This window comes from Polyodon spathula, chromosome 3 (assembly GCF_017654505.1).
Source record: "Polyodon spathula isolate WHYD16114869_AA chromosome 3, ASM1765450v1, whole genome shotgun sequence".
NCBI classification, from domain to species: domain Eukaryota; kingdom Metazoa; phylum Chordata; class Actinopteri; order Acipenseriformes; family Polyodontidae; genus Polyodon; species Polyodon spathula.
Window position 1 is genome coordinate 55266574 of NC_054536.1, and position 23189 is coordinate 55289762.

General features: G+C 39.0%; 1 protein-coding gene across 1 annotated transcript in view; it reads left to right on the plus strand.

Annotated features, from left to right (window-relative positions):
• Positions 1-18340, plus strand: part of LOC121309140 (N-terminal EF-hand calcium-binding protein 1-like) — a 90766-nt gene extending 72426 nt beyond the window's left edge. The window contains exons 11-14 of the mRNA XM_041242040.1: positions 16110-16222; positions 16687-16764; positions 17153-17244; positions 17916-18340. Coding sequence (XP_041097974.1) covers positions 16110-16222; positions 16687-16764; positions 17153-17244; positions 17916-17944 — 312 coding nt within the window. The 3' untranslated portion in view covers positions 17945-18340. The remainder of the gene's footprint in view (positions 1-16109; positions 16223-16686; positions 16765-17152; positions 17245-17915) is intronic.
• The last annotated feature ends 4849 nt before the right edge of the window (positions 18341-23189 follow it).

Sequence of the window (23189 nt, forward strand, 5' to 3'; positions counted from 1 at the left end):
ATCTCTCTTTCATTTCCCCTAGAAAATGCATACAGAATGATAAAAGGTGTGTGTCACTGAAAGGACTGAGGGTTCATGTGTCTGATAGGGTCTGCAGTCTCAAGGAGTGAGATTGTGGAGGTTGATTCCTTTGGTAGCATGTTAAGGTTGATTGGTTTTTGTCCAGGAGAGGTTTGAAGTTAAAGTCAATACAAAATCCTTTGTTGCCAACTCTGTTCCCCTTTGTTGAGTGAGTGAATGTCTTATCGAACAAGAGGAGCTGTATGGGATGAGTGTGGCCACTTCCGACCCCATTCACTCATTAGGACCTGGGGCAGGTAATGTAAATCAATTAGCTCAATTCTAAAAGTCAACTGAACAAGCATGTCACTAAGTGCCAACATCAGTTTTAGGGGTTCAATATTTTGCCCTTGTGAGGATAACGTGTGAAAGCCACACATATTATTGTTATTTATTTATTTTTTTACATAACCTGAATAAATGAAACACAAAGAGAAAGGTTGGGATATTAAGTGATTATTACTAAAAATGATGTGATGGGGAGCCCCGCCCCTTTGTATAAAAGTGAACTATATTATTTGTATTATTACTATTATTTTCATTAGTTAGTGATATGCCGATATATAGCCATTCATATTGAACTAATGTGTGTGTATTGATGTTTCGTGAAAGGAGCCTAGCCAGCTGGGAAGTTACAGCTTAAATGAACACTGACATTTATCTTAAGGGCCCTGCCTGAAAGATAATACAGGCTTAACCAATAGTAATTTTCTTGTCTAGGTGATGTGATTTTGTCTACAAAGTTCTCAAGCTTTAAAACACATAGCATATAATATCACTTGTTATCAGGTCACCCAAAGCTGCAAATCAGACTCGTGATCTTTATCCTCAGGGTCAAAGAACCTGTTTGGAAGATCTTAAAGGTTATTCTATATAACCTTTACTGTACATCTATTTAATTTTACTATACATATATTAACAACAGTTATAGTGACTAACACTAACCTGATTATTAAAAGTTATATGGACAACTAAGCCAATATTTCTTTGCAAATCTGTTTTCATTAATATTTTTCAGAATAAAAAGCAAATCTATTTTTTGACCTTTTCCAATATTTGCCAGACTAACATTATTCTCTTTTTCAAAAGGAAGAACATGGTAGTTTCTGACTAAGAAGCTTTTTGATCAGGTTGTATTACTCTGTGCTGCCGGTCATTAACAGTTATGATTTGAAGGGTGTGTAAAAAACAAATACACATTTATTGCTATTTTATTGTAGTTCAAAACCAAACATTTCATAGTAGGTTTCATTGAAGAAACTACAACTAAGCATCTTGAACCTGCCCTTTACTAATGAAACAATAAACCTTTCTGTTTAATCATCATCCATGAATAACTGATAAATAACAGGTAGTTTGAATATGCTAGTTGGTACTGGTTATTATTAGGGGGTTTTAATCGATGAATGATTAATCGATTTATCACACCTGTGGGCTTTGATTAATTGAAAAAAATAATTGATCGGTATCAAAAGACGGTGCACGAAAATTAAATCTTGACAAATGGCGGAGGATACTTACTGGAAGGTATACCCAATATTTCACAATATCTCCCCTTCGAATTCTACAATACTGAGCTTAAAAGAATAGATAAGGTTTATTTTTCGATCTTATTGTAAATATAATTTTGTGTCTGCTTAATAAACTATTGTTTTATATTTTAAAAAACAGAATTTGTCAGAAAATATATATATATATATATATTATATATATATATATATATAATATATATATCTATATATAGTTACATGTACATGTAACCACAGTAAGTCCTACAGCTAGACTAGTAGATTATTGGTTGATGTGTATGAAACAAAAAATAAATAAAAATAAACACTGGTGTGGCAGAGCAGAGCTCTGCCCTTTATAGATTGGCAGGGATGGGGTTAAATTCCCCTACCTGCCTGGGTTTATTGTGTTCAGATGGCTGGGGTTGATTAGAGTAATTAACAATCAATCAGCACCCAGCCACCTGACATAAAAGGAGGCCTCAGCTTCCCAAGTTGATGGTTGTGCTTGCTGGTTTTTTGGTTTGCTGTTTTGTGGTTTTTCGAATTTCTGGTCCAGTGAAGGCATCGCCCAGCCTGGAAACCTTTTCTGTAAGTTTTGCTTTGTGTTTTTGTGTTTAAATACCTTTGTTTTGGCCCTTGTGCCCTTTTATTTTGTGCTTATTTATAAAGTATTATTTTTTTGAACTGCAGTCTGTTTCTGGGCCTTTATCCACTCGCCAGCCTGTCACACTTGGTTTTAGAAGTGGGATATAGCACATCCAGGAGGCTCAGAGCAGTACTGTAGGGTTTCTTTTTGTTTTGTTTTGGGTTTTTTTGGAACTTTTGGGACAATTTTTTAAAGATAAATAAAAAAAAAAGAAATGGGAAAGAGCAGCAGAAAGTGGCAACAGAAACCGCAACAGCAGGAGGAGGTCGGGGATGACAGCTGGGAGTTTTTTTTAAAGAGCCTCGTGGCGGAGTTGTGCCCCGCCTATGTGGGGCGTATGGACACACGGTGGCTATCTGCCCCACGCAGTATGAGGGGGAGGAGCCATTGCTGCCGTCCGAGAGCCAGAAAGGGAGGAGCCGCTGTCCCGAGAGCCAGAGAGGGAGGAGCCGCTGTCCCGAGAGCCAGAGAGGGAGGAGCCGCTGTCCCGAGAGCCAGAGAGGGAGGAGCCGCTGTCCCGAGAGCCAGAGAGGGAGGAGCCGCTGTCCCGAGAGCCAGAGAGGGAGGAGCTGCTGTCCCGAGAGCCAGAGAGGGAGGAGCTGCTGTCCCGAGAGCCAGAGAGGGAGGAGCTGCTGTCCCGAGAGCCAGAGAGGGACAGATACAGGATAATATAATATTTGTGGGTATACACTGTATAGGAAAGACAGGCAGGACAGAAGAGGAGGAGGGGTAGCGCTATACATAAGAAACAGTCTTGAAGCCCAGGTGTTAAACCTGGACAAAGAAAATAAAGCCAAATCAATATTGGTCAGAATAACGGACAAAGATTCAAAGGGCATAATAATAGGAGCATGCTATAGACCGCCAGATTCAGACGTTGAGCAAAATAATCTGTTATACAATGACATTAGAAATGCGTGTAGCAAAGGAGAAGCCGACTAATGGGGGATTTCAACTTCCCCCATATAAAATGGGAAAACCCGGTGGGTAGCACGAAGGATGAAATTGAAATGGTGGAAATGACAAATGACTGCTTCCTAACACAATTTGTCAAGGCACCGACTAGAGGGGAGGCCTGCCTTGATTTAGTCTTTTCAAATAACGAAGACAGAATAACTAAAACAGAAGTCAGAGAACCACTGGCAAACTCAGACCACAACATGGTCTCATTTGAAGTGTTTTTTAAAACCCCAAAAGTAATGACTAAAGCTAAGGTTTACAATTTTAGAAAAGCAAACTATGAAGGTATGAAATAGAGACAAACAGAAGTAGACTGGAGTAAAATAGAGAAAACACCCACAGAAGAAGGATGGTTGTTCTTCAAAAATGTAGTACTAGAGGCGCAAAACAATTACATCCCTAAAGTAGACAAATCTAAATGTAAAGCTAAATTGCCAAAATGGTTTAATATATCAATAAAAAAAAAATAGTCAGCGAAAAAAGGCACTTTATAGAGCATTAAGAAAGGACCAAATAGAAAGTACACAGAAAGAGTTTACGGAACTGCAAACGCAAGTCAAAAAGGAAGTTAGAAAGGCCAAGAGAGAAATAGAAATGAACATTGCTAAGGGAGCTAAAACCAATTCCAAAATGTTTTTCCAATATTACAACAGCAAGAGAACATTCAAAGAGGAGTGTGAGGAGAGAGTGTATTAAATGGAATGTCCAGACAGTAATTTATGTGTACAGAAATAAAATAATTTATTTTTATTATCTATACACAACAAAATAATTAAATACCAAAAGAAAACAAAATGGTGTGAGGGAAGGAGTGCAGGGGTGAAGTCCAAAACAGATCGTGATAACTCGTCTTTAATCGTCTTTGTGGCAAACCATACATAAACAAAAAAAAGACAAAAGAAATGTTAGTGTTTTTTTAAAAAATCCCGCTGCACCAAACTAGTCTCTCCCTCCACCCGTTACTCCTCCTATTTTACTTTTGGACCAACCCCGAACACAGTAGTACATTCCCTTTAGTATGTAATGTCCCGCCTCTGTAGTCAGTGGAACACCAATCCCCAACTGACAAGTGTCCTTATCCTTCACTTGACTCCAGTGGCTGGAATTTACATACTCGTACTTCCGCCCCTCACCAAGGTGCCGCCCCTCAAAAGATGACTTTTGCCATGGTCACGAGATCTTGGTAAGGGAAGTCCTGAGTTGGTTTGATGCCATCTACTGTCGAGAGGCTGAATCACAGATCGAAATCCCTTTGACTCATCACATATCCCACCCCTCAGAGTGGAGCCAAGGAACACTCGGAAACCTCTAACCCTTCCCTTTTCCCTCCCTCCCGGGAAAAAAAATCAGCATTTTGATGTAACTTACCCGCACGATACCTTATTTGAAAGGCGAAGGGTTGGAGCGCCAGGTACCACCGCGTAATCCTAGCGTTTGAATCCTTCATCGTGTCTAACCACTTTAAAGAAGCGTGATCTGTGATGAGTTCAAAAGGTCGTCCCAGAAGATAGTATTTTAAAGATTCCACTGCCCATTTCACTGCCAGGCATTCTTTCTCCACTACTGAATACCTCTGTTCTCTGGGCAGTAATTTCCGACTGATGTATAGTATCAGGTGTTCTATACCATCTCTCTCCTGGGACAGAACCGCCCCAGACCAGTCTGCGATGCATCTGTCTGCAGGACGAACTCTCGGCTGAAATCCGGGCTTATTAATGCTGGGGCCTGACTCAAATTAGTTTTAATAGATTCAAAGGCTGTCTGACACTCTGCACTCCACTTAATTTTATTTGGAGCGTTCTTTTTAGTGAGATCAGTGAGAGGGGCGGCTATTTGACATTCAGGACACTCCGATACATACTTCCTCACAAGACCATAAACCCCAGGCCAAAAAAACTCGGCCGGAATTCGTTCCTGTGTCCTTTCAGTTCCCAAATGACCTGAAAATGGAATGTCATGCGCCAATCTCATGACTTCTGACTGAAAAGGCCTAGGAACCAATAACTGTTTTACGAGCTGTCCCGTCCTGGGAGCCCGGGTTATTCTATATAATAAGTGCCCAGATACAGAAAAATGCGGAAATACCACTGGTTGTCCTTCCTGCATATCCTTCCCCTCGATATATCTAACCTGTTTCCAAGCATACTGTAACGTGGGATCATTTTGTTGTTCATATCCCAAGTCAATATCTCGGTCCCAATGGTTAGGTACACAGAGAGGAGTGTCTATTATTACATGAGCTTCCACCTCAGTAACCTCGCAGCCCCGGTTACACTGAATACCTACTCCCTTTCCTTGCCGTTTAAGCGATTGGTTTACTTTTGTGTCAGACCCCTCCCCTTGTCGTCTCAGAGTTCCCTCATATTTTTCCACCCGACGCTCTCTTTTTGTTTTTCTTGGGCGGATTTTAGGGTTAAACAGGTCGGATTGCAACGGAAAAATCTCGCCAATTGTTTTTTCCTGTTGCTTTAATTGTCCCCTGGTAGAAACTAAGACCATTTCCCGACCTAAAATACGATCAAAAAACGGCCAGTCTCTTCCCAGGAGAACAGGGTATGGTAAACATTGCGCTACAGCCACTTTAACGTAAGCTGAATAATCACCTACAATAAGTCTAACTTTAGTGGTGGGATAAACCCGAGTTTCTCCATGAATACAGGAGATAGCCACTTTACCCTGTGGCTCCCAGGCTACCCCATCCAAGAGAGCTTGCCGAATCAATGTTTGTGCACACCCAGAGTCCGCAAATGCGTAAGTACTCTTTCCCCCGACCTGTACTCTTAACTGATAAGGGCCCTCCCGACATTCCCCAGTGTTCCTACCTGTTACTGCTGACCAGGATCTTGTCGCCAGGTCCACCTTCATTACTGGACAATTCCTGGCAATGTGTCCAGGCTCATTACATTGGTAGCACACTTGGTTAGGAGGCATCAACGGAGTTAATCTGTCCTGCGAGTCCGCGACCGGCAGGTTAGGGGGATTCTCTCTCGCCCAGGATGGGGCTACCCTCGACCTCCATGGTCTGAAGGTCTGGTTACCCCCTCTGGGCTTCATTGGTTGGTTGGTCCGAGTTAGTTTAGGGGCAGGAGTGGGGTCTGACCCGGCACCTTCGTTTGCGTCTTCGTAGGCCTCCGCCAGGAGGATGGCATCCTCGAGAGTGGTAGGTCGATTCCTCTTAATCCACTCTCGATTCCCTGGCGGTAGTATAGACGCGAACTGTTCTATAACTATTTTCTGCACCAGTTCTTGGGGTGTATGTTCTTCTGGCCGCAGCCACCGGGTGCACTGATCTAAAAGATATTGTCCCGCAACCCGGGGCCGCATCCCCTTGGACAGCTGGTATTCCCGGAAACGGCGCCGGTATGTTTCCTCCGTGATCCCGAGGCGTGAGAGAATGGCTTCTTTTACTTTAACATAGTCCCCTGCATTCGTGGCCGTCAGGGCTCGATACGCTGCCTGAGCTTCCCCTGTCAGGCAGGGTGCCAATTTCATGGCCCAGTGTTCCCTAGGCCACTCTGCAGCCTCTGCCACTCTCTCAAAAGTTATCAAGAAAGCCTCGGGATCATCTTCCGAGGTCATCTTCTGAAGTTTTGGCTGAGCTGCAAACATCCGGGCAACCACTCTCTCTGATGTTGATATTGATAGTTTTTCCACCAGCTGTCCAAAGAACTGGGCGAGCTGTTCCTGGTGCCGTGTCTCTCTCTCCTCTCGCTTCTCCTCCTGCTCCCTAAACATTGCCAAAACTGTAGCTGGATCCATTTTCACTTCTGACACCACGTGTGAGGCGAGAGTGTATTAAATGGAATGTCCAGACAGTAATTTATGTGTACAGAAATAAAATAATTTATTTTTATTATCTATACACAACAAAATAATTAAATACCAAAAGAAAACAAAATGGTGTGAGGGAAGGAGTGCAGGGGTGAAATCCAAAAACAGACCGTGATAACTCGTCTTTAATCGTCTTCGTGGCAAACCATACATAAACAAAAAAAGACAAACGAAATGTTAATGTTTTTTTAAAAAAATCCCGCTGCACCAAACTAGTCTCTCCCTCCACCCGTTACTCCTCCTATTTTACTTTCGGACCAACCCCGAACACAGTAGTACATTCCCTTTAGTATGTAATGTCCCGCCTCTGTAGTCAGTGGAACACCAATCCCCAACTGACAAGTGTCCTTATCCTTCACTTGAATCCAGTGGCTGGAATTTACATAGTCGTACTTCCACCCCTCACCAAGGTGCCGCCCCTCAAAAGATGACTTTTGCCATGGTCACGAGATCTTGGTAAGGGAAGTCCCGAGTTGGTTTGATGCCATCTACTGTCGGGAGGCTGAATCACAGACCGAAATCCCTTTGACTCATCACAAGGAGATTAAATGTTTAAGAGATACAAATGGCAAAATCGTAGATGAAGAAAAAAAAATAGCAAATATATTAAATGATTACTTTTCACAAGTTTTTACAAAGGAGGATATGGACAACATGCCCCACATGTCATCCAGTTCCTATCCAGTTTTAAATAACTTTAGCATAACCGAGGCAGAAGTGTTAAAGGGACTAGGAGCTCTTAAAATAAACAAATCCCCTGGGCCAGATGAGATCCTCCCAGTAGTACTCAACGAAATAAAATAAGTAATTTACAAACCACTAACCAAGATCATGCAGCAGTCTCTTGACACAGGGGTGGTACCGACAGACTGGAAAATTGCAAACGTAATACCGATCCACAAAAAGGGAAACAAAACTGAACCAGGTAACTACAGACCAGTAAGCCTGACTTCTATTATATGCAAACTTATGGAAACTATAATAAGATCCAAAATGGAAAATTACCTATATGGTAACAGGGTCCTGGGAGACAGTCAACATGGTTTTAGGAAAGGGAGATCGTGTCTAACTAACTTGCTTGATTTTTTTGAGGATGCAGCATCGATAATGGATAATTGCAAAGCAGATGATATGGTTTATTTAGATTTCCAGAAAGCTTTTGACAAAGTCCCGCACAAAAGATTAATTCGCAAACTGAACGCAGTTGGGATTCAAGGAAACACATGTACATGGATTAGGGAGTGGTTAACATGTAGAAAACAGAAAGTACTGATTAGAGGAAAAACCTCAGAATGGAGTGTGGTAACCAGTGGTGTGCCACAGGGATCATTATTAGGTCCTCTGTTATTCATAATCTACATTAATGATTTCGATTCTTGTATAGTAAGCAAACTTGTTAAATTTGCAGACGACACAAAAATAGGAGGAGTGGCAAACACTGTTGCAGCAGCAAAGGTCATTCAAAATGATCTAGACAAGATTCAGAACTGGGCAGACACATGGCAAATGACATTTAATAGAGAAAAGTGTAAGGTACTGCACGCAGGAAATAAAAATGTACATTATAAATATCATATTGGAGATACTGAAATTGGAGAAGGAATCTATGAAAAAGACCTAGGAGTTTTTGTTGACTCAGAAATGTCTTCATCTAGACAATGTGGGGAAGCTATAAAAAAGGCTAACAAGATGCTCGGATACATTGTGAAAAGTGTTGAATTTAAATCAAGGGAAGTAATGTTAAAACTGTACAATGCACTAGTAAGACCTCATCTTGAATATTGTGTGCAGTTCTAGTCACCTCGCTATAAAAAAGATATTGCTGTTGAATCGGTTCAGCCTTGAACAAAGAAGACTATGTGGCGACCTAATTCAAGCATTCAAAATTCTAAAAGGTATTGACAGTATCGACCCAAGGGACTTTTTCAGCCTGAAAAAAGAAAGGACCAGGGGTCACAAATGAAGATTAGACAAAGGGGAATTCAGAACAGAAAATAGGAGGCACTTTCTTACACAGAGAATTATGAGGGTCTGGAATCAACTCCTCAGTAATGTTGTTGAAGCTGACACCCTGGGATCCTTCAAGAAGCTGCTGATGAGATTCTGGGGTCAATAAGCTACTAACAACCAAACGAGCAAGATGGGCCGAATGGCCTCCTGTTGTTTGTAAACTTTCTTATGTTCTTATGTTCAGTGTTTCATCTGCTGGAGGGTCCAGGTCTCCTGACAGCGTTGCCTTACTTCCTTGGAGATCCGGGGCCCCCTCAAACAAAGAAGGCCTGGGGGCTCTGACATCAACCCCGCCTGCCACCACCCACCGAAACAGCCCACCAAAGGGACATAATGGGACTCTTGGGGGGGAGGGAGGGGAGTTGGCTGATTGCGGCCTGCGTACTTTGTGCATGGGGGGAGGTGTGTGGCAGAGCAGAGCTCTGCCCTTTATAGATTGGCAGCGATGGGGTTAAATTCCTCTACCTGCCTGGGCTTGTGTTCAGGTGGCTGAGTTTGATTAGAGTAATTAACGATCAATCAGCACCCAGCCACCTGACATAAAAGGAGGCCTCAGCTTCCCATTAGGGAGTGGAGGGAGTTGAGGAAGCAAGCTAATGGTTGTGCTTGCTGGTTTTTTGGTTTGCTGTTTTGTGTTTTTTTTTTTTTTTTTTTTTAATTTCTGCTCCAGTGAAGGCATTGCCCAGGCTGGAAACCTTTTCTGTAAGTTTTGCTTTGTGTTTTTGTGTTTATATCTTTGTTTTGGCCCTTGTGCCATTTTATTTTGTGCTTAATTATAAAAAAAGTATTATTTTTTCTGAACTGCAGTCTGTCTCTGGGTCTCTATCCACTCGCCAACCTGTCACAACTGGTTTAATATACATCAATATGCCCTGTAGTTACGTAACAGTGAGCCCTATTTTTAGAGTTATCAGGTCTTATTCCAAAGCTTTTACTTCAAAAAACACATTTTTAAAGTCTTAATGTGTTAAATAAAGTTAATAAAGTGTGACAAACAAGAACGTGAACATGATTGTATCCTTTTTAAGTCTGATTGAGTTAGATTTTGCAGGCGCAGGCAGTAGTGAAGTGTTTCCACAGAGATCACTGGTGTCTCCAGGGGAGAAACCCATCATTTTCTGTTTACTTCTGACACTCTTCAGTAACAGGGGTTTAGCAGCCTGAAACTCTGCTTTTCACAGATTGTGCACTGACCAAAAATCCTCATCTTAGAAGTAATAATTCATCCAAAATATATATTTTTTTCATGCAGTAATGTTTATTATTAGTAATAGTGTTATTATTAATAATAATGTGTTAAACTAGTACTGGCATGTTTAAATACTGTACATACTGTACTCCTTTAATAATAATATTATTACTACAGTAGTCTCTGGCTAAGTGAACACCCCTTGGGAAGCAAGCGAAGTGTTCTCTTAACCGACATGTTCTCTAAGATGGAGTTGACCACCAGACACAATACGAATCAATAAATAAATATTTCTGACTTGTCATGACACACGTGCATCAACATATGAAATGAACAGCATAAGTAGTGTTCCACATTTTCAGTTTATTCCAAATTTTACTGAAAAATTACAGGATTTTTTTTTTTTTTTTAACTGAACCTCGGTTTTTACTGATTTATACCTGATTTTTAAAAATATAGCATCTCAGTTTGCCCTTCCATTCTTTGTTTTGGTTTCTGTTTCTGTGACATCACCACTGCACCTCTCCTGATCACAGGCACCAATAGCAATATTTTGATATCCATATCGCGATATAGTGGGATTAAAAAAAAAAAAAATCACATTTTTATTGGTAATACTACTAAAAGTACAAACAAAGTATAATCAAGTTTATTTTATATTAAGATACAAAAAATCCAATACATACCAATCATTGCCAGTCTTGTAGGCAAAGAGATGCCACACACTAAAGTATTATTTAACCATTTCTTTCTATTGATTGGCATTTAAGTACCAAACGCTGTTTCCATGCTGCATTAAATACTATTGGCATTATTTGAGATGTGCGCATGCGTCAGCAGTTCATTGCATTTTGTCTGTGTGTTTATTTATGCTATTATTATTATTATTATTATTATTGTTATTATTATTATTAAAGTGTGAACTCTCCATATTATAAATGAGATGTACTTTTAAAACATCAAAACACATCACAAAATAATGCTAAATTTAACATGACACTGTACTTAATACTTTTAGAGGTTTCATAAGTCAGTATTTATATGCAGCAGCTGAAGATTCAATTGCATCCGGATTGGCTAGAAAATTAACAGCCCCGAAGTCTGTGCATAGTGAAGTATAGAAATTTTTCGGTTTTGAGGTGGCTGATGGAATAGTAAAACAATATGACAAGACCTTGTTTTTCTCCATGGATATTGTGAAGCAAAGCACCACTAAGTTAAAGTAAGTTATTGGTTTTCTTATGTAAATATCTGTTAATGTCTGTATGTATATATGTTTCATATTGCAATTGTGTTATTATATTTTTATTTGTTTTGGAAGACTTCGATATTATTGATATCACAATACAATTTTCATATTGTTGCCCACCATTAATAATGTTTGTCACAGGAAGTGCGGTCACAGGAAGTAGTATTTATTGGCTCAATAGGGGGCACTGTTCCCTTCAGAGCTTGTCACAGCTTCGATGGTATCATAATGGTATGAAGCAATGCACTGGTAATCCATTGCAATACCACACCACCATATAAAGTTTCCGTGAGCAACTGTATCACGACCACTGTACCAATTCCTTGCTGTTGCCATGTACTGTGGTATCCCAGTGTAATTTTCTTTAAGGAAGAAGCAATAGCTTAGCACAGTATCTCCATTTATTCAATGCCGTGAACAGTAAGTGAATGACAAGGAAAAGGAAAGAGATGTACAGAAGTCTGTCACACGGTGTCATGATACATAGCTGAAGCTGAAGTTTTCCACAGAGAAAAGTCAGCTCCCCCACCTCTCACGTCTTGTAGACAGACCTTGATTGAAAGGCATGGTTGACAAAAATGTCAGTACTATAGTTTACAGTTGCACCATAGTATCAGAAATCTGTTTTTTATTTTATTTTTGTAATTTAGCTTGTCGAACTATAATTTCCCCCTGATTTTCTCCCAATTTGGAATACAGAAAGGCATATTATATGCTATACAGTAAAAAAAAAAAAAAAAAAAAAGCATAATACATTAAATACATGAAATACTATCAGCAACACAGCAGCTGATAGAAGATTTAAGGCTTAAAAAGAGCATGGAAAGCAAGAGAGAACAGATGGGTCTTGAGGATTGATTTAAAGCGAGCGATGGTGAGAGCATCACGGACCAAAGCTGGGAGAGAGTTCCAAAGAGTTGGAGCCATGAAGCTAAACGAGCGTTCTCCAAGTGTGGTGCATTTGCTTGGGGATAACAAGCAGGCCAGAGTCGGAGGACCTCAGCTTGTGGGCAGGGACATAGCGGGTCAGCAGGTTGAGGAGGTACTCGGGACCTGTGTGATGAAGGGCATTGTTTTTTTTGTCAATTCAAATTTTTATTAGATTTTATTAATACAAAAGGACATAAAAATAATAATAATAAAAAAGACAAAGTAAAATAATAGATAAATAATAATAATTATAATAGCACTGAAGAAAAAAGAAAAACATAAAAACACTGCAGTTCACTAACAGACCAAAGGAGCATAAACATTTTCCATGTGATAGCCTATACTGTAAAAAGGAAAACATAAATAAAAGCGAAGCACACAATACTCAGAAGTCAAGGTCATTTCTAACTATCAGAGGCTGAAGTATACCCACCCGTCATAATAATCCCACAAAGGAGACCATTTACAAAATGTATCAGATCTGTTGCGCAGATCATATGATAATTTTTCTGATGGTAAAATATTTGACATCTGAGAAGTCCATAGTTTAAGAGAGGGAGCTGTATCTGTTCCACAGTAAAAGATTGGACTTTTTTGCTAAAAATGCTAGCATGTCAAAAGGTTTTTCACGATTAGGTTCAAGTATTAAATTTGACTCTATACCCAGAAGGTACAAAAATGATGTCAAAATTAAAATTTAGAATATCCTGCATAGCCAAATGAATAGAACGCCAGAATGTTTTAATTTTGTCACAGTGCCAAAAGATATGCATATAGGTGCCTAATGCAGAATTGCATCTGCTGCATACTGGGGAATGTTCGGCTGTCAAACTGGAGTGAGATAAGTTTTCAAAATTAATTTATAGTTAAGTTCTCTGACATTGTTGGATATTGATGGAGAGTGAATTTTCTCACAAATTCTTGTCCAACGTATATCCTCAATAGGGTGATTGAGATCAGCTTCCCAAAGTGGTTTCAGGGGCAAAAAAGAGGATGTAACCCTATGTGATAAAATCATATAAACTTTAGAAGTTATTTTGGGAGCAGGAGAGTTCTGAAAAAAATCCTGAACTTTACAGGTAGCCAGTGCAGCTAGGCAAGACAGGGGGTAATGTCATCATGTTTTTAACATCTGGTAAGGATCCTGGCAGCGGCATTCTGAATTAGGTGCAGTTGGTTTAAGGTGCGTCCGGCAGACCACCATATAGAGAGTTACAGTAGTCGAGTCGAGAGGAGACAAAGTATCTCCGCATCCGAGAGGGACGGATGGACTTTGGAGATGTTTCGAAAATGGTAGAAGGAAGAGGTTGCTGTCAAGAAGTACACCAAGGCTTCGTACTGTGGGGGAAGGCAGCAGCAGTCAGTTTCCGAGGTTCAGGGCAGCTATATTGAGATTCTTAACTTGAGTTTTAGATCCTGCTAGTTCTGATTTTCTAGTGTTCAGCTGAAGAAAATTGGCAGACATCCAGGCCTCGATGTCTTGAATGCAAGCCGAGAGCCGGACCATGGCAGAGGGGCTTCCAGGGTCGTTTTAATTAGAACTGGATGTCGTCAGCATAGGAATGAAATATGAGGCTGTGTTGGCGGATGATATGATCCAAGGGAAGCATGTAGATATTGAAGAGAAGGGGCCCAAGAACAAATCCTTGGGGGACACCACAAACGACTGGGTTTGCAACATCACTGCATCCAGCATAGAAAACAGATTGCATGCATCCAGATAGGTAACACTGCATTGCAGAATGGCAGGCAAAAACTTTATTTTTCAAAAGTGTTTTAGTGAACACAGCAAAAAAGTGTTATTAGATTATTGTTATTATTGTTTTACAGCATGAGTGGTTAAAATTCTACATCCAGCTAAAATGGTGAGAATGCATGGTCGGCAGGGAGTGATTATTGACAAACTGGCAGTCGACCACGCGTATGAGAAAGCCTGTGCAGAGTGTGGTCGATGGAGAAACTAGAAAATTGGTAGCCAGTTAATCCCTCGACCACAATATAAACACCAGCAGCTTTTGCTGACCAGGGTGGGGTTGTTCAGAGTCGAACGTAAGCAACAGAGATCTTTAAAATCTAGCAGTTGCTACTTGTGCTGATTTAAAACCAGCACGATACTTGAGTTTATTCAGTGTGTGTACTGTTTTCTGTTGTCTGTTTTGGCCATTGTGCCTTTTGTTTTGAGTGTTTTGTTTTGTTTAATTCATTTATTTAATAAACAAACAAGCGTATTTGCTTCTCACCCCGTAGTACTTGCCTGACATCACTACAAACCTATCCTTCTGACAGTGACATAAATTATTAAGGCTGGAGAAATAGTGGAGGTTCTGTCTGGCTCAAGCACAGGTAAAGAAAGAAGTACTGTAATGAATAAAAAAAAGCAATTGAAAACAGGCATAGCCACGAGTGGGCCTGGGTGGGCAGTGGCCCACCCAAATCTGTGGTATATGTGAATTCCAAGTTTAAGTACCTGTAATTGTTTTTTTTTTTTTTTTCAAACTGTGCACCCCAAAGGCGGGAGCTTAAGTTTAGGACAAATAGACTATACAGAAAATGTTGCAGGCTTTAGATGTGCAAGGCACTTTTGACTGACAGCTTGTGAGGCTGTTGGCATGGATTTATTTTAAATACGCAGTTTTTCAAGTAAATTACTAGTAGTGTGACGGTCAACATACCAAAACAAATGAGTATTTTTTTTTTTTTAAAGACAATGGACAGATAATGAAGCCACAAAACCAACTTGCATATCATCTTCCGCCAAATCTGCAAATTATTCTTTACTTGTTCATCTACTTCAGCAGTGGAAATGGCAACATGTGAAAATAAATGTCAGAAGACTAAATTACCAAATCGACTGGATGATTCCTTTGTTACTTTATCTTCGGTAAAGTCAACCAGGGAGCACTCTAAGAAGATTTGAGAGCAATGTGGAATCCTATTTTACTAGATTGTCAACTTTGCGACTTGAACAGCTGCTTTCAAAATGACACACATGATATGGCCTCATGAAAGCCGTGTCTGGACACATTCGGCAATAGAGTAAGTCTACAACTGGCATGTACTTTATTGAACAGGTATGTAGGAAGCTGAAGTTTTTAGTGTTTGTTCAACAAATAAAGCTCTAATCGACTGGGGGAAAATGATCCAACACTAATTAAGTTTGAGATGATTGCCACCTCATTATCTTTCCAAATGTGCACACACTTTTAAGGCTCTTCTCCACCATGAACAGGTTTAAGACAGCTGAGCGAGCTTCAATGCTGACGTCGCTTGAACATGCTGCCTCCTGTCGTTCGAAAGACGCCTGTGCGAGTATGACACTATAATTGCAGTATTCAGCAGCAAATCCCCTACGCCTTACCCTCTAAGGTGGAGCGGAGACATGAGGATACTAACTAGGCAATGGCAAATTATTTACTAGCTTTCATTATATTTAATAATTGCTTAAAATGTAATATTACTGTGTTCTTGCTGGTTTGATGACACTACAAGTTTGGCTTTTTAAAGCGTATTCAAATGTAATTTGTTGTCTACATAAAACATTTGAAATGGATTTACAGGGGAAATGTTTGATGTATTCAGGGTTTTAATGGATTTAAATAATTTTTGCAACGTAAACTATTTCCTGTGATGTCAGACCTTTGGCCATTGCCCATCCACCCTAAGTTGGGGCCCACTCACATTTCCAAGCCTAGCTCGTTAGTACCCCTTTGATCTCCTCCACAGCACATCCTGATAGTGCAGCGGCAGTTGAGTGTGCTCGAGGAGGAGCTGGAGGAGTTCCGGCTGGCCCTGAGACAGTATATCGTGTCTGCTACCTCACAGACAGGGTGCTTGCAGTAAGTATCACAGCAGTGTAGCTTGGTTGACTAGCTTCTCATTAGTTTTCATCATAGTCTAATATCTGCTTAAAACATGTCTATAGATCGGGTCTGGAGCTGCACACCAGGGAAAGACGTGATGTGGCGTGGTGTGAAGGGGTCATAGTTAGGGAAGTGCAAGCTGTGGCTGTGAAGAGGGCCTGATCTTCACTGGGGATTTCACAGTCAGCTTTGCATTGGCTCTGGCGCTCATGGGGGTTAGGGATGCAAAATCATCAGGGATGATCTTAATCATGCTTTGTTCCAACCACAAGTTTATAAGAATACGTTTTTATTTTAATGTGCAGCTACAATATATCCAGGCATTAATTGTTAAATAATAACATATTACATGTTTGCTTTTATATACTGTATATGTCTTTTAGCATTTTGTGATGCTCTGTGAATTCAAGTGCATTTCAAACGTATTTTGTCATTGACAGTATTGCTGTACAGAAGCTTTCGAATGAGTCCCGTTTCATACTTTATGAATTCTGGGAGCACAGCAATGTCTGGAAAAAGTAAGTAGGTTTTAGTTTCCTGGATCTCAAAGCATATACTAAAAAACTTTTTTTTTTTTTTTTTTTTTTTTAACTTTCCAGACGTTTACATGTAAAATGATGTCTCTCCAGAAATGATCTCTCATTAATTTCCATTGTTGCTGCTGTCAACTTTCTATCATGCCTGCATGTATTATTGCAGACACTAAAATCATTGGCTAGGTGGCAGCATGTGATGGAGCCTATCTCTTTCTATTGTGATTGGATGCTCTAGTGTGTATGTGCAAGGTTGTTTTCTCATATCTGTTGAACTAAGATGTTTAAACGACAGCAGAGGAATGGTAATCATATTCTTACCATCGGTTCTGTTGTTGATTTTACTCCCCTCTATTTGCGTTTCACTATGCAGCCACCTTCAGACTAACTACAGCAAGACCTTCCTGCGGGGTAACGTGGATTTTTTGGAGACCCCTGAGCTTATGACAACGATGCTTGTCCCAGGCAAGTATACATTGTTTTAAAGAAGAAAAAAATTATATATTGTTTATAATATTAGTCCTACTATAAAAAGGCCTCCTGGCCTCTGGGTCAGCCTGTACTCATGTAAACTGCATACTATATGAATTGATCCCTTAAGGATTAAAGTTTATACAAAAGGAAGTTGTTTTTTAAAAGCTGAAAGTAAATATGTGACTGAAGCATCACGTTGCTTCTTGAGTAATTTGTTAGGTAATTTTGATGTTACCTCCAGTAATTGTTGCAAAGGGATTATAAACAACCAGAAATCAGCATAGAACACCGTGGATTTTATTCCCTTTTGAGTCTGTGATTCAAAAAGAAATACACATAGTTTTATTTTTAATGTCATCTTGTTAAAAATGAATACAAGTCAAAGAGTTGGACCACCAGGACTGGGAGTAGAAGGGCAGTTTTAACTGCTTGTGGTAACTAGCGTTTGACTGAAACATACTGGCAATGTCACGTCAGCCTTTCTCTTTTACAATTGTGCCTCATCGTGTCTCTCCGTCCACCACTCTTTAGCTGTCTGTCTTTCTCTTGTCTCACTCTTCCCAATTACACTACACAAGACAATCCTGACCATGATAAATACAGCACCCTAATACATTTATTAGACTGATTTTAAGATTAAATTTATTTTTTTTCTATTTCAGCTTCATGGTGGGTCCTAAACAATAACTAAGAAACAGTTGCATGTGCCAACACAGAGAAAATGTGCATTAAATTTGTAAAACTAGGAAGCAAAGTCGTAGTAGTAATTTCCAGCTGTGAGAACTAGCCTCCTAAATCTGCAGCTGTGTCAGTGTTCATTATAAAACTTTGTACAGCATTTTCTCGTTTTATGGACGTTGTGTATTGAAACAATAAAACCAATTGGATGTTAATGAAACTGTGTTAACCTGTTCATCCTATGATTAATATCCTCACTGTATATTACTATGTAATGTGTATAGTATGTCCTTTAGTACCGTGTTAATACCTGTAGAGTTCTGTATTGCATCCTTGTACTAAACTGGCCATGTGACGTAACGTGGTTAAATATATTGTCTTAAACAATGTCTGAACAGATTATTTCACCCAACAGATATATATATATATATATATATATATATATATATATATATATATATATATATATATATATATATATATTTTTTTTTTTTTTTTTTTTTTTTTTTTTTGTGGATAATTGTGGATAATTGTTCTTCACATCTCTCCAGAATAAAACGTACCCTTGTTGCAACTGTGTCCATTTCACTATTAATATCAATAGACTTAACTGGTTTTGATTAATTCTATGCATTTACATATTATAAACCAATAGGTAATGTATGATTTACTCAAGGTAATTAGATACAAAGAAAAATACTTTGTGAAATTATAACTGATATTTAGCAACCAGTATTCAGCAACATACAGTACACTGCAAACAATCCCCACATCTCACAAGACAAATTCAGAGTGCTATACAGTAGGTGCATACAGAGTGTTTGCCTGACATAGCAAATGTCAGCTCACAGATGATTGTGCTCATAGATCTACAGTGTACACCAGCATAAAATAGGAAAGAGCTGAACATTTTAACTGTGTGAAAAGAAAGACTGGCCTCTTAGTTTTGTAAAAATCCTGTTAACTGCAAACCCATGCAAATATATGTCTATGGATAAATGAGTTTAAGAGAAAGCATTTATATCTGTGGCATAAAGTCATGTGTTTAAATAATGGCTGTTGAATAAAGAGGATATGAACACACTGAATATGTTGCTCAACAGACAAGAAGATTAGCATCATTGAGATTTGCATACTGTAGTTAACGGTACTGTAAAATCTTTTATTTTAGCTAATACATTTGCAGTGGGGGAACCCTCTCTTACAGAAATCTGTGACTGTATACAGATAAATCTATCAAGTCATAGCGGTCACAGGTTTTTTATAGAAACAAACATAAAACAATCCATACACGTAGCAGATATAAACCAGAAAGGGTACTTTCAGTACCTCCTTTTTTGGCAACGCCCCCCACCAAAAATGAATTTCAGGGTTTTGCATCCTGCATATCCTGAGCCTAAATATGTGCCATAATTGGGCCCCAAAATTCAAAACAAGTGTATCAATTTGTTATTTTTTTTATGATTTTAGGTGTCCAGATTTAAAGAGCAAGTAAAAGTTACTTATATTGTGTTGTGTCTATGAAAAGTCATTACAAAATAATAGAATTTAAAAACCACAGACTTCTTAGCACATACATTTCAAAGTAAGTAAAGTCCACATATTTAAGCAAACTGTTTGGTTTTGCAGTAATTTATTACACAGAAAAAAGTGGTGAAAGAAAGACAGAACCAGACACCAATTAAAACAGAAATGATATTTCAGGTACAAAAACACACGTCTCATTATATACATACCATAACACCAAAAGAAGAGAAACAGTGAAGACATTTCTAAATTAAAGCCATAAGAAGCAGTATTAATTGGTAGTAAATTGGAATATCACTGTCCTTTGTTTTCTTGGGGAGAAAAATGTGTAAATCGATGATTGAATTGATAACCGCTTCATCGCTTGCCTTCATCACCAATGTCCCTTGTAAGTTCGATACTGATTGGCCCATCGCGATTCACGGTGTCCATGGGAAACACAAGTCCTGAAAAAAAATGTCCTCAGACACCTACCATTTTACTCGAAAATTGCAACTATTTTACTGGAAGAAAATAACCATTTTGTATACTATTCACTTGAACATATGAGCGTTATTTTATTTTTAATTTTTTTTAGGCGGCTTATCTGGGAAAGTAGAGGGCAATTTAGCCGGCCGCTGGCTGGAAGTGAGAAGGTTGACTTATTCGCTTTATACTTGCAAAGAAAATGATTTTGGTAGCCTTTTAACATGTAATGGACATGAGATCCAAAGTATAGTGACAGTATCGAATATCATGATACTGTGCATGGTATCATATCGATGCTCCCTAAATGAGGTATCGCAGAACACTAGTCTAATCAATGTTATACTTTAATTTTAGAAAAACTTGTTTGGTTCTATTTTCTGCCAGTATATTTGTTATATAAACAAACCTTAAAAATACGAATCCAAACAGTAAAAGCTTGCACACAATTATCACACCAATTACATGTTAAAAAAAAAAGGTGTTTAATAATATTGCTGTTATGTTGCTGTATGACTCATCCTCGTTTGGCACAGAGAGAGTTAATGAACACAGTACAAAAAAAATAATTTTGAAACGGCAACTGACAACAATATCACCATCACTGAGGCACACTGTATGAATATATCCTGCAGCTAGAATATTTTATCAAACCAGCCACCTAAAAATGTGTGCAAATGGCTTTGTCATTCGAGCATGAGATAATGGGCTGTTTTCCAGCAGAAGACAAAGCACATTAGTTTCCACAGCTGACAACTGAAATATTGTTACACCCGTTTCCCTTATGAAAACAAGCAAGCAAAGTCAACTTAATGAGGTTTTCTTAGTGTGTGTAACATTTTAAAATAAAATAAGAGCATCTTTATTGGAATTTGCAGGTTGTGGAATCTATGCCTCATTAATACACACTTTTGTTCTAAAGTGGGTCCCAATGAAATACAATAAAGGTGATTTCTAATAAAGTGGCTATGTCCTTGATATTTACTAGGCCTATTAAATGTAGGATAAGACTCTCCAATAAAACATCAACATGTGGATGTGCTTTTTTTTTCTTCATGGAAGGAAAAAAAGTGATGGCAGTATATTTGTAAATGCTGTTTGTAATACACCCTTTGCTGTCCCCTGGTGGAGACTGGTTTGCACATGTGTTTCTCCTATAGTTAAGTTTTTTTATAACTGTCCAGTAACAAGTTGTGGAGCATAAGCTGTAGGAAAGCCCTGCTCTTTTGAATGTATTGTTTTGTTTATTTTATAACAGGGTTTGCCCCTCCGCCCCTGTCTTATTTTGTGTTTGTATTATTATGATTTATATATATATATATATATATATATATATATATATATATATATATATATATATATATATATATATATATATACACATACCCACACACTGTGAAAGCCCCATCCACATTAAAAACCTGTGCAGAAGGTGGCCATCTCCTGAATTAAGTGATTAATTTGTTGCTAATCGGGAGATGGTCACCTGTTTAAAAACCCTGCAGTTTTCCCTGCTCGTGGTGGGGTGTTCAGAAATGAACAGCAGGAGAGGATCTAAAACAGCATGATATATGAACAGTGAAGGCGATCGCCCAGTTTGACCTATATTTGTATTTTGTGTTTGTGATTTGTTTTTGTTCATCTTTTGGTTTTGCTTTGTGAGCAGTGTTTTTGTTTAAATATTTGATTTATTTTTGTATTTAAAATAAAAACAGCACACGCCTGTGAACTGCAGTTACCTTTTGTTGTTCGTCCTCCTTCTGGCCTGAGGTCACCGCAACGCTACACTGCCTGCCACAAGCTTATCCATTTACTTGTCTGGCACCACGACTCAAGGTTCAAGATTGCAGTGCACTCTTGACTGTATGTATGTAAACCATAGTGCAAACTCACAAAAAAATCCTCCTGGTATGATGTTTAAAGCAACATGGCTCTTATAAAAAAAAAAAAAGTGAATTAAAATAATGTTGCATTGCTCTGTGCCATGTATTGTTTGTGTTTATTGCATTTGTCTTATTTTAACAACATGTATTTTTAGGTAATAAAATGAAATACTTTTTTTTTTATGGATGCATGATATTCCATTTGGGGGGGGGGGGGGGGTAGGGCAGTTGTAGTGCTTCAGTAAACTATGTACTGAATACCTAATGTACAAGACAGTGTACGAGAAGTGCTACTGTAGAATATGTTTGAAACATAAAATATACGCTAATACTAATCATTTTAATTTTGAAAATTCAGTACCGTCCGCCCCTCCTCCCTCCAGCTCGTGTTATCCAGAGGCAATTTTGTCATTCGCCATCTTGACAGCAAAGGGTTGCATAGCATAAGCACACTAGGTCCATGTTTCGGTCCCACATGTCTGGTATATTGAGAGGGGCTGGAGTAGCCTCTGTCCTGGATGGCCCAGTAACCTCGCCCGCTTGGTCACACTGTGTACCAACCCCCTTTGTTCGGCATTTGCTACCATGCAAACTTTCTCCCACCAGACCCCAGACTTGTCTCATTGATGCTGCCTCCCATTTTCTCCGGACTCGGTCTGGTCACAGGTAGAGGTGGAACGGAGAGAGGAGCCGGTTGTCTGCTGCTCTGTGGTGAGGCAGCAGTGAATAGGCCGGTCTTGGAGGAGATCAGGGAGATGGCCTTTCTAGATGGCTGACTTCCACCTTTCCCTGGAATGAACTGTCAGACCATCCAGTCCGGGGCACACTGTTCCCTTTACACAGCGCCCTCACAGGTCGGGAGGGAGATTTATAACAATTTCTGAACCCTCTAAGTCAATTGATAGATTATTTTATCAATGAATCTGCAAAAGATTTACCTTCATATAGAGCTGACACTCGATATGTGATCAAATTGCTTTCCCTATATTCTCAACATTTATTTTGAAAACCAATCTTTTTTTCTTTTTTAAATAAATGCTATTTGCAAATTCAGGGTACAGTGATGGGCTCGTCGTTTGCCCCAAATTATGCAAATTTATATATGGGACATTGGGAGAAAAAATATATTAATGACACTGCTTTAACCCACTACTGCAAAATGTCCTGTTTTGGAAAAGGTATATTGAAGATACTCTTTTAATCTGGACTGGTTCTGAGACGGATTTATTTATATTTAGATTAGATAAATAATACTTATCTTACCTTGAAATTCACCGTGGAATATAGCCAAACAGAGATACATTTTTTAGATCTGTTAATTTCAGTGAATTCTAATGGTAAATTTATCACCTCGTTCTTTCGTAAGCCTGTAGATACAGGTAG